Raw genomic sequence first — 12,097 nt, forward strand, 5'->3', positions numbered from 1 at the left:
GACTCGGTGGTCTTATCATTAGTGAATTCAAAGCCTGCATTGCAAAACATGCAAATTGTAAAAATGGATTATGACAGTTGTTTCAAGTTTCCCTCTGGGATTTGAACAACTCAGCCCTTACCATCGGCTGTGTCATAATAGGGGGCTTGCAGCAGAATCCGGTGAAGCTATCAATCATTGCATTAATTCCTACAATGAATTAAAAGCTTCCAGTTGTTGCTGCAAATCAGAGTTGCAGCATCTAGAATCACAACTTATCAGTTGCCACACATCCACAGGGACTGACCTCACGGTGTTATATTAGACCACAAGACCATAAGACATAGGAGCAGAAATTAGGCAATTGGCCCATCGAGTCTGCTCCGCCATTCAATCATGGCTGATAAGTTTCTCAACCCCATTCTCCCACCTTCTCCCCGTAACCTTTGATCCCCTTACCAATCAAGAACCTATCTATCTCGGTCTTAAATACACTCAATGACCTGGCCTCCACAGCCTTCTGTGGCAATGAATTCCATAGATTCACCACTCTCTGGCTAAAGAAGTTTCTCCTCATCTCTGTTCTAAAAGGTCTTCCCTTTACTCTGAGGCTGTGCCCTCGGGTCCTAGTCTCTCCTACTAATGGAAACATCTTCCCCATGTCCACTCTATCCAGACCTTTCAGTATTCTGTAAGTTTCAATCAGATCCCCCCTCATCCTTCTAAACTCCATCGAGTGTAGACCCAGAGTCCTCAAACGTTCCTCATATGTTAAGCCTTTCATTCCTGGGATCATTCTCGTGAACCTCCTCTGGACCCTCTCCAGGGCCAGCACATCCTTCCTGAGATACGGGGCCCAAAATTGCTCACAATATTCTAAATGTGGTCTGACCAGAACCTTATAAAGCCTCAGCAGCACATCCCTGCTTTTATATTCTAGTCCTCTCGAAATAAATGCCAACATTGCATTTGCTTTCCTAACTACCGACTCAACCTGCAAGTTAACCTTAAGAGAATCCTGGACTAGGACTCCCAAGTCCCTTTGCACTCCAGATTTCTGAATTCTCTCCCCATTTAGGAAATAGTCCATGCCTCTATTCTTCCTACCAAAGTGCATTACCTCACACTTCCCCACGTTGTATTCCATCTGCCACTTCTTTGCCCATTCTCCTACCCTGTCCAAATCCTTCTGCAGCCTCCCTGCCGTTATCATTAATGTATAAAGTGAAAAGTTATGGTCCCAACACTGACCCCTGCGGAACTCCACTAGTCACCGGTCGCCATCATGAGAAGGACCCCCTTATCCCCACTCTCTGCCTCCTGCCAGACAGCCAATCTTCTATCCATGCCAATACCTTGCCTCTAACACCATGGGCTCTTATCTTACTGAGCAGCCTCCTGTGCGGCACCTTGTCAAAGGCCTTCTGGAAGTCCAAGTAGATAACATCCATTGGCTCTCCTTTGTCTAACCTACTCATTACCTCCTCAAAGAATTCTAACAAATTTGTCAGGCATGACCTCCCCTTGATGAAACCATGCCGACTTTGCCCAATTTTACCATGCACTTCCAAGTATTCTGAAATCTCAACCTTAATAATGGACTCTAAAATCTTACCAACGACCGAGGTCAGGCTAATCAGCCTCCAATTTCCCGTCTTTTGCCTCACTCCCTTCTTAAACAGGGGGGTTACATTAGTGATTTTCCAGTCCTCTGGGACCCTCCCTGACTGCAGTGATTCCTGAAAGATCACCACTAACGCCTCCACTATCTCTTCAGCTATTTCCTTCAGAACTCTGGGGTGTAATCCATCTGGTCCAGGTGATTTATCCACCTTCAGATCTTTCAGTTTTCCTAGCACCTTCTCCTTGGTAATTGCCACCATACTCACCTCTGCCCCCCGACTCTCTTGAACTTTGGGGATGTCACTCGTGTCTTCCACTGTGAAGACTGATGCAAAGTACCTATTTAGTTCCTCCGCCATTTCTTTGTTCCCCATTACTACTTCTCCAGCGTCATTTTCCAGCGGCCCAATGTCCACTTTTGCCTCTCTCTTACCCTCTATATATCTAAAAAAACTCTTGCAATCTTCTTTTATATTACTGGGTAGTTTACCCTCATATTTAATCTTCTCCCTCCTTATTTCTTTTTTAGTTGTCCTCTGTTGGTCTTTGTAGGCTCCCCAATCCCCTGGTTTCCCACTGCTCTTCGCCGCATTGTATGCTTTCTCTTTAGCTTTTATGCTGTCCCTGACTTCCTTGTCAGCCATGGTTGCCTCATTCTCCCTTTAGTATGCTTCTTCTTCCTAGGGATGAATTTTTGCTGTGTCTCCCAAATTACTCCCAGAGTAATATTCCTTGAACATTCTTACTTTCAGATCAGCACTTATGATTTCTGGGTCAAAACTTGAAGCCAGACCACCTTTATCTGATGTATCCTGTCCTACCACTTATCTGAATGCCAGGAATCAACTCAGCTAGTTAATTATACTGCGGTCTCTTTCCTGCAAGCTTCTGCTTCTGCTTGTTTGGGCAGAACTCCATTGAAAGTTAAGGTAGTCGTTTGGACTACAGAACTTGAGTATTGCTGAGAAAAGAGACATGCTATCAAAGCTTTCTCTCTTGTACTCATTAGGACAGCCCGCAAGATAAACCAACAGTAAAGGGGACAACAATTTATACTGCTTGAGAAGAGAGTGCTGATTGGTTGGCAAGTACTCTCTGATTGGTAGCGGTGTTGCCATGTACAATGCGACCAGGCTTTTGTTCAAATTCAAACCAGGCAGGTCAACTTGGATTAGTCAAGGCATTGCCATAGGGAATGAACCAGGGAATGGCTGCCCCCAAGATTTTTTTTTAGTTGGAAAAGGCACAATGCGTGGACATGTGGGCAGTGTGTGAATGTTTGTGGCTTCTAGCATGCGTGAGTGAGCCACACTCCGAGCCCGAATGATAATCTTAAACCTGGCAGTTAACTGCACTCTGCTCCATCAGTATGATAACCAAGTCAAGCTTCAGTTTATTGCTGGTCACTGCAGTTGCAAGTCATTAACAATAGATTAATATGACCAAGCATTTCTGTGCTCACATGGACTCATGGTGCAATGTGATGAATACTCCCTAGGGAGCGAAATTGGTGAAAACTCACCTAGGGGTGTGGCCAATTTTATGGCTGGCGAATGAACATTTTTATTAGAGTAAAAGATCACACAATTCCAATGTAAAGTGGCTATAGGCATAACTCACTTACAATTTCTCTGATTTTTTGCAATATTTCTTTTAATTCCCTTCAGATTCTAATGTTTTCTGAGCAGAAATCCAGACCCCCAAAATGCAATTATCAGCCAAAATTGGGACTTACTTTGTTGGCTGTTTAGATTTTACAAAAAAGTCATATAACGTAGAATATTGATATGTCATATTGCAGGATGTGTTACTTTTTTACGCTTATGTTTTTTGTCAGGTGTTTGGGAATATATTCAAGAGATGAGAAGTATATTGCATGATCTTGAGAGTAGGATTCAGAAAGCTAAAAACAATGTAGAAACAATGCGTCTCATGATGGTGGTGAGTATTGTCTGGAAATAATGTTAGGTTTTTAATAATGAAAACTAGAATGCTGATACAATGTAACCTCACTATAATAGGGAACTTGTTAGTTAGAAAACATGGTTAAATAAGGTGTATAATTTTGAATGGCTGTGCCAAATCCTTCATTTGTCAACATTCAAGGTCTAGGAGAGCAAATTAATTTGGTCCTATTATAGCCACTAAATTGTACAGGATACAATGTTGGTAATAATAATGACAAATCAAGCCAAGCAGTGTTAAAATAGTTCTGTTATATTATTTATTAACATATACAATAAAATATACAATAAAGATTATCTTCCTCTGGCAGTAAAGCGCCACAAAAAAGAAGATATGAGAAAAGGTGAGTAAGACTACTATTAACTGGAAATGGAGCAAAAAGTCACTGGGTGGGATTTTCCTCTCAGTGCACTAAATGCGGCAGTGGGCATGAAAATGTTCACGCCGTATCGCCTGCTTCCCGCCGCATTATTTATGCACACACAGAAAACATGCTCGATTGCAGGAGGATGACCTCTCATTCGACTGCCCACTGTGAGCTCACCACTTCCTTGCTCTGGGCGCCATATTTAAACAGTAGTCTTGCAGTAGCTGAACAGTAACATTCTCAATGCATGCAGCCCAGGATGGCTCCACTGAAGACATTGCCCCGAAAGTCAGGAAGACGACAGCCCCCAAGTTTGGTGACGCCTCACTGGATCTCTTTAAAAGTGCCCGAATGAAACGTATCGTAAATTGTAAAGTGAAGCAAGAGAATAGGGGAGGCTCTGACCATCATTTTCAAATCTTCTCTGGACTGCAGGTGTAGTGCCAGAACACTAGAGGACAGCTAATGATGTGCCATTGTTTAAAAGATAGAAAGGGATATAGGCCAGTCTATAGGCCAGATGGTAAAACTATTGGAAAATAATCTGTGGGACAAAACAAATTTTCATTTAAGGAAACATAGATTAATCAGAGACAGCAGGGGTTTGTTAAGGGAAAATCATGTCTGATTAAGATGATTGAAATTTTTTTTGAGGAGGTGACAAGGAGGGTTGTTGAGAGTAGTGCATTTTATGTAGTCTATATGAATGATAAGGTCCCACATGGCAGGCTAGTCATGAACGTAAAAACCCATGGGATCCAAGGCAAAGTGGCAAGTTGAATCCAAAATTGGCTCAGAGGCAAGAAGCAAAGGGTAATGGCCGATAGATGTTTTTGTGACTAGAAGGCAATTTCCAGGGGTGTTTTGCAAGACTCAGTACTAGATTCCTTGCTTTTTGTGGTATATATCAATGATTTGGATTTGAATGTAGACCATTATGATTAAGAAGTTTGCAGATGATATAAAAATTGACTGTGTGGTTGTTAATGAAGAAGAAAGCTGTAGACTGCAGGAAGATACCAATGAGCTTGTTAGATGGGTGAAAAGTGGCAAATGGAATTCAATCCAGAGAATTATGTGAGGTAATGCATTTTGGGAAAGCTAACAAAGCAAGGGAATACACAATAAGTGGTAGGCTACTAAGAAATGTAGAGGAATAGAGGGACCTTAGCGTGCATGTTCACTGATCGCTGGAGATAGCTGGACAGTGGATAAGATGATCAAGAAGGCATTTGGGATACTTGTCTTTATTAGCCAACGCATGGAATTTAAGAGCTGGGAGATTATGCTGGAACTGTATAAAACACCAGATAGACCACAACTGGAGTATTGCGTGCTGCACTGTATTGAGTGCTCATCATTGCACTATCAGGAGGATGTGATTGCACTAGACAGAATACAGAGGAGATTCACAAGGATGTTGCCTGGATGGAAGAATTTTGGTTATGAGGAAAGATCAGATAGGCTGGGTCCAGCTAGAGTGGATAGGAATGCTTTATTCCCCTTGGTTGAGGGATCCATTACCAAGGGACATAGATTTAAGGTAGGGATAGGAGGTCTAGAAGGGATTTGAGAGGACATTTTGTAACCCAGAGGGTGGTGGGGATCTGGAACTCACTGCCTGAAAGAGGCAGAAACACTCATAACATTTAGAATGTACTTGGATATGCACTTGAAACTTGAAGTGCCATAACCTACAAGGCTACAGTCCAGAATCTCAAAGTGGGATTAGGCTGGTTGGCTGTTTGTCGACCGCTGAGGACATGTTAGGCCAAATGATGACTTCCTGTGCTGTAGGTTTCTATGGTTCAGACCATTTTGGAAATATTAGCTTCAGTCTTAATGTAAGGCTCAACCAACAATGTTCTGATAGAACACAGGATGAGTAGCGACTGCAAGTTATGACATCGCCCATCAAAAAAGAGGAGGATAACAAAGGAGCATAAAAGACATGGGGGCAATTATGTCAACAGCGTACCGTTCTTGATGACATAACCAGAAGTGTGTGCCACTTCCGCTGTCTTGCTTTTCCCCCTTTCCCACGTGGTTACAATTAAAATTTAAATTACCGGCGGAGTACATGGAAGAATGCATGCCATCATGTGGGGGATGATTTTCAGTGGTGAAGCCCGCCTTCAGCTGACAATGATGCATCTACAGATGGGCTATATAAGAACTTCCTGGTCAAACAGGGAGGCTCTGCATCATGGCTAGAACTTTCCTGCCCAACTCCATTGCCATCAACATAAGACTTGAGAGCACAAAGGTGGCATAGGTGTTTTCTTAAAATTAAATTTCACTTGTAAATATTTCATTTTACAGTGGTTTCACGTTATTAATGTGTGCATCACCATTATTTGTTGAGACTAGCTTAGTCAGTGAGCTAAATGTACTAGCTAGCCTCTTTGTTGGCTCACAATGATGGTTACAAGGGAGTTGGGGACAATTTCTTTATTGTGGAAGAAAGAATGTTGTGTTTCTTTGTTCACTGTTTATTGAACGTTCATGTTAGTGTCCAATGTTTAGCTGGCCCTTCCTTCTATGCATTGTAAAGGACATTGTCCAAGATTGTTCTCAGCGGGGATAATTGAAATAGTGTGGGTGAACTGTATTCCTTGTAGAAGAGACAACTGAGCAGAGATTTGATAGAGATATTCAAAATCATGAGGGGTCTGAACAGAGTGGATAGGGAGAAACTGTTCCTACTTGTGAATAGATCAAGAAGAAGAGGGAACAGATTTAAATTACTTGGCAAAAGAAGCAAAAATGATATGAGAAAAACCTTTCTTCATGCTGTGGATGGTTAGGGTCTGGAATGCACTGCCTTAGAGTTTGGTGGAGGCAGGTTCAATTGAGGCATTCAAAAGGGAATGTACAGGGTTAATGGGGAGAAGGAGGAGAATGGCACTAGTGAATTGCTCATTCGAAGAGCCAGTGCAGACAGCATGGGCTGAATGCACTGTACAATTCTGAGATTCCGGGTGCCATGAGATTTTGGTGCGCCACTGACTTTATTTTGCCCCCCCCACCATCACCTCGAGACATTCATAACTTACCTGGTCCTGGACTCCTAGGTCCTAGGGTGGAAGCATCCGGTCCCTTTGGCGTCAGGCGTGTTGGTGGGCTTGAGCGGACAATATGGCGAGAAGACTAAAAATTGGTTTCATGCTGCCTTGAAACTAGTTTGCGTTCATCCACTTCACCCGTCAATGGCAGGCCATATTTCCCAGTGCCGCACATCGAGAACCTAATTTCAATACTTTAGCATCTCATTATAAGCCCTGCTCGCCAGAATCATACCCCCACATCAAATTTGCTGTCCATGTCGGTTTGACTTAAGAATGGTGTGCTTCACCACTGCCTTTTGAAGGCATTGCCTGTAGGACATCCGTGCATTCCAGCGTGGGGGTGGGGTGGCGTAGGGAGACAGGCAAGACGCTTTTCCCCGGCTGGCTTTCAGTGCGCTGCTGGGGCAAGGGCTCCAGTGTGGGTCGGGCCGGGGGTGGCGGGGGCAAGGCAGCACAGACTGAAGGAAGTACACAAGAACGTGCCGGAGGCATGGGGAAGGCAGCATGGACTGAAGGAAGTACACATGCACAGGGGGGGTGAGGAAAGCAGCCATGCACTTGGAAAAGCTTGTCAAAAGCGAGCATTCTCCCGCAACTGAGACTGTTCAGCAGCAGCTCTATTGACATGCTTGGAGTCAGGCCTCTGAAGCTTTTCTGCCCAGTCAAGCAGCGCAAGAGCATGAAAGTGCCACCAAATGCTTTAGAACTTTACACCCTTTGGATGCAGACTGCAAATTAATGTGCATTTTAGGGGGAAGCAGAACAGTTGGCCGACTGGGCAAGTTGTAGAATCCCCTTGCAAAAGGTGGCTATGGTGCAGTCACTGGTTGAGGCACTCACAGCTCCTTGCAATGTCTTTATCAAGGTTTGGATCAGTATCCTTCATGGTTCAAGCTAACAGCGCAGCCTTGTAGTGCCGGTTAGGAGAATGTCTGTGCCCGAGCTGAAAGCAAGCATGTAGTCCAGTGGCCAAAACTGCTGCCAATCTGTCAAGTAGAGTGGGGGGAGGTGGGTGGGATTTCAGCCAGCCATGAAGTGCACTACACTGGCCATCCAAGTGGTAGCCAGCACACTCCTGCATGTGTGAAGGGGCCTTCAGACTTAACCACGAGAGGTTCTTAGGACAAATATGCTAACCCATGTTTCTCTTTCTTTGGTCCTGCAGGAGGAAGACATCAGGATCATGGAGCCTGGTTATTTAATAGTATGCCTCATGGATGAAAGAGAACAGAGAAGAAGAAGAGTGTGGCGGAGGCGCCTGGCTCGGCAAAGGGAGGAGCACTTCCCTCAAGATGAAGGGGCAGCAGGGCCTGCTGCGCACGCAGCTGAAGATCCACAGAGACCTGTCGCTCGTAGGCACTTTGCTAGACCAGGGTCCTATAGACGGAACTTGCCATTCCTGCAGATGACAGAGAACCAATGTCACCAAAGACTGCGATTGTCCAAGGAACTGGTCAGTCACATATGCCACCTGCTGCAGGATTTGGCACTATGGGGACATGAAGGGCATCCACTACCAGTGGCTATGAAAGTGACCGTGGCACTCAATTTTTACGCTAGTGGCTCCTTCCAGGGCTCCACAGGTGACCTGTGCGGGATCTCGCAAGAGTCCACACATAAGTGTATGGAGGAGGTCATGGATGCCACCTTCGCGAAGACAGAACTTTATGCTTTTCGAAAGGGATCAGGAAAGCAAGGAAGCAAGCACGCTGGGATTGGTGCAGGAAAATGGAATTTGGATTTGCCGGACATTCTCGGAGTCACCTGGGTGGGTGGTCCTGGGGTGTTGAGCTGCTGGTTCTCCTCCCTATAGGTGCCCGACAGCACCTGGCTGACTCCTTGGGGAGAAGGGGAAGCTGGAGTGAGATTAAACTGCCTCGCTTCCTTTCTATGTTGACACTTTTGGCAAACAACTATGACATCAACAATAGAGTTCAGCCCGCACAGCAGTGCAGGATCAATGTTCTGGACCAAGGTCTTCATGGCAGCCACCATCCTGCCAGTGTTGACTTCGATGCATCGGCATGCCTGCGCTATCACCTTGGACTGAAAGCAGATTGACTCCTCCATCGTTGCTTGCAATCTGAGAGTGCAGCAGACATCCCTTCCTGATGTTCCCCGATTGTCTTTGCAGCTCCACCAACTGATTGAGGACCAAGTCCAGAGGCTCATCACTTGACTCGGACTCAGCAGATTCCTTGCCTCCAGCAGTCCTCCGAGTACTGGTGACCAAGGATGTCCCTGCCTCTGTCTGCTGTGGAACCAGATTGACCAGAAACTGAACTGTTCTAGCCATATGAATACTGTGGCTACAAGAGCGGTCAGGGGCTAGGAATCCTGCAACAAGTAACTCACCTCCTGGCCGTTAATTGGCCAGCCAGTGAAATCATGATTGGGGACCGATTGCAGTCGGCGGTCCGTTCCCTGGCCAATCCCGAACTCGCCGATCGCGCCCACCCGCTGACCTAAATATTCTGCCCCAGATGTCAGAGAGGCGATGCCAGAGATGTCTGGGGAAATGGTCGCTGAGATATGTCATTTGTTTATCAAGACATATAGCTAGGTGGATTTGGTGGGAACCCCATGCCAGTGGCCTGGAAGGTTACAGCAGCGCTCAATTTCTACACCAGCAATGGCTTCTGAGGCGTGACAGGTAACATATATGGCATCTCACAGGCTATCACATGTAGGTACATAAGGAAGTAACTGATGCCCTTTGATCATGCCATTGATCTTATCCACTTCACCACTGATGAAGATGCCAGGCTGAAAGGTCAGCTGCATTTGGTGTCATCACTGGGTTTCCTTCAGTACAAGGTGTCATCAACTGAACTCATGTGACTATAAAAGCTCCCTCGGAACTGTCAGTTGCATTTTTAAATCGTAAAGGATTTACTTCATGAACGCACAACTTGTGTGTGACCATAGAAGAATAATATAGGTCTGTGCTCATTTCCCAGGGTGCTGTCACAACGCATACATCTTGTGCAACTCACGGCTCCTGCACCTTTTTGAAGCCCCAGCCAGGCTGATGGATGGATCATCGGTGACAAGGGCTATCCCCTGTATACATGGCTGATGACGCCAGTGAGGCAGCCCCAAAATGAGGCAGGGGTGCGCTACAAACAAGCTCATGTGTACACCAGAGCCATCACTGAACACACCATTTGGTTTCTTAAAATGCACTTCAGTTGCCTTGACTGGTTCGGGAGGGGCTCTGCAAGATGCAACCCAGAGGGTGTCATGTGTTGTAGCGGTCTGCTGTGCTTAGCATGACCTAGGGCTGCAAGGTGGACATGTTGCAGGTGGAAGAGCATGAGGTAGATCAACCTTCCTCAGATGAGTAGGATTTCTCGGAGCATGAGGAGGAGCCCATAAATCCAAATGAGCCTTTCATAGATGCTGGGGCCATGGAGAGACATGGAAGGGATGTCAGGGACAACCTGATCTATTCAAGGTTCGCACAACAATAATGCATCTGCATGACCATCTCTCTATTGCCTGACTCCCATCACCTTCCTGGAGCGTACACCTAGCCTTGCCATCCTCCTTTGCCAAGTTAACTCTAAATCTGTATCCTTTACCACCTAGGATACATGGGAGAGTGGAGCTTTGTCATATACGCTAGCCAATGAGTTCTGGTACCAAGAACATCTTTGCGGTGTATGGACATCCATGTAACAGTTTGCCTTGCCCAATTATTCTGATCTAGCACCATTGTTCAAATTCTTTGAATACAACTGCACCTGTCTCACTTCTAGACGCTGAGAGTTAAGTGGGCCAATATCCTATAGTGTGTGTAGGTGGGGGCCCAAGCTGAACCTATATTTAAAGCCATTTTCCACAAATTGATCATCACAGAACAGTTCACATGAATGTTCAATAAAGAATGCATGAAAACAGAACATATCTCATTCAGGAATAATGTATGTGTCCCTATTTCCTCTCTAGCAATCACATTGTGAGAAATATTGGGGGGGGGGGGGGGGGTGGGGTTCATGTCCACTACACCTGATACTAGGACAGGCTCCAGCCATTATCAATAATTATGAATAATTATAGAAATTATATTATGTTTTTTATCAATTCAAAACGAAATAGAAAAATCACCTTAGTTCTTATACTTTATTCAGTTTTTGTTTTCTTCCACTATGTCTAAGTGCAACCCTGACAGCAGTGGCTGAGGTGGAGACAGTCTGCTCAGTGTCATGCCCTGTTGCCTTGGATGACTGTGGCAGGTGTTCTCTGGAGGCGTGGAAGCCTACGTGGTACTGGGGTCTTCTGCACTGGTGCAGGTGCACCTCCTCAGCTTCGCCTGCTGGAGCAATTGGAGTCAACGGTGGAGGGGAATGAGGAGGCGCCGCTAACCTCAGGGTGTCCTGAGATGTAGGTGCCGGGGCAAGTGGCATACGCTCCTCCTCCATCTGGATGCATGATGGCACCTCCCTATCTCCGTGAGGTGAAGGAGCTACTGGATGGAGGTCCAGGTGCCTCCTCCCCCTCATGACTAGCTACTGCTGTACTGAGCCCTTGGCTAGAGGGATGGAATGCAGGTGAGAACATATATGGAATCAAATGTTCGACCTGACTCCCCTTGGCAATCACCATCCTCTCCATGGTTGAAGCCATGTGCTCAAAGGCCTGGGACATGACTGAACTCATGGCTAGCATGGATTCCTACGTAAACCGTGTTGGGCTGTACATAAACCCTGGCATCTCCACCATATTTTCCCCTAGCCTCTGCTATATGTCCAGCCGGCTTCTTGTGGTTACGACCAGAGGCCCTTCATCAGCATGGGGCTCAGCACAGACTTGATCCCCAGCAATCCTCTGACCATCTGGTGACCTGACTGTCACATCCTCCCTTTGCTGCTGAGATGTCACCAGACTGTGCTCCCGAATTTACATGCAAACCCTCCGCGGACCATGTGGGTGTAATTGTGCTGGAGAAGGCAGATATTGAGGCAGATGATGGTGTCTCCTCTGGGGCACTGGCTGCTTTGTCCCCAAGGGCAGAGCCTTCTTGCTGCTGTCTTGGCTGTGGTCTGATCCTTGAATGGTAATGACCTGTAGTGGAGAGAAAAAAAAATCAGAT

The 12,097-nt window shown here is 45.8% G+C and overlaps 1 protein-coding gene across 1 annotated transcript in view; it reads left to right on the forward strand.

Moving 5' to 3' along the window:
- LOC144699540 (dynein axonemal heavy chain 17-like) overlaps positions 1 to 12,097 on the forward strand; it is a 785,608-nt gene that overhangs the window by 138,441 nt on the left and 635,070 nt on the right. The window contains 1 exon segment of the mRNA XM_078570587.1: positions 3,440 to 3,543. Coding sequence (XP_078426713.1) covers positions 3,440 to 3,543 — 104 coding nt within the window.

This window comes from Cetorhinus maximus, chromosome 24 (genome assembly GCF_964194155.1).
Source record: "Cetorhinus maximus chromosome 24, sCetMax3.hap1.1, whole genome shotgun sequence".
In the NCBI taxonomy this organism is placed as follows: domain Eukaryota; kingdom Metazoa; phylum Chordata; class Chondrichthyes; order Lamniformes; family Cetorhinidae; genus Cetorhinus; species Cetorhinus maximus.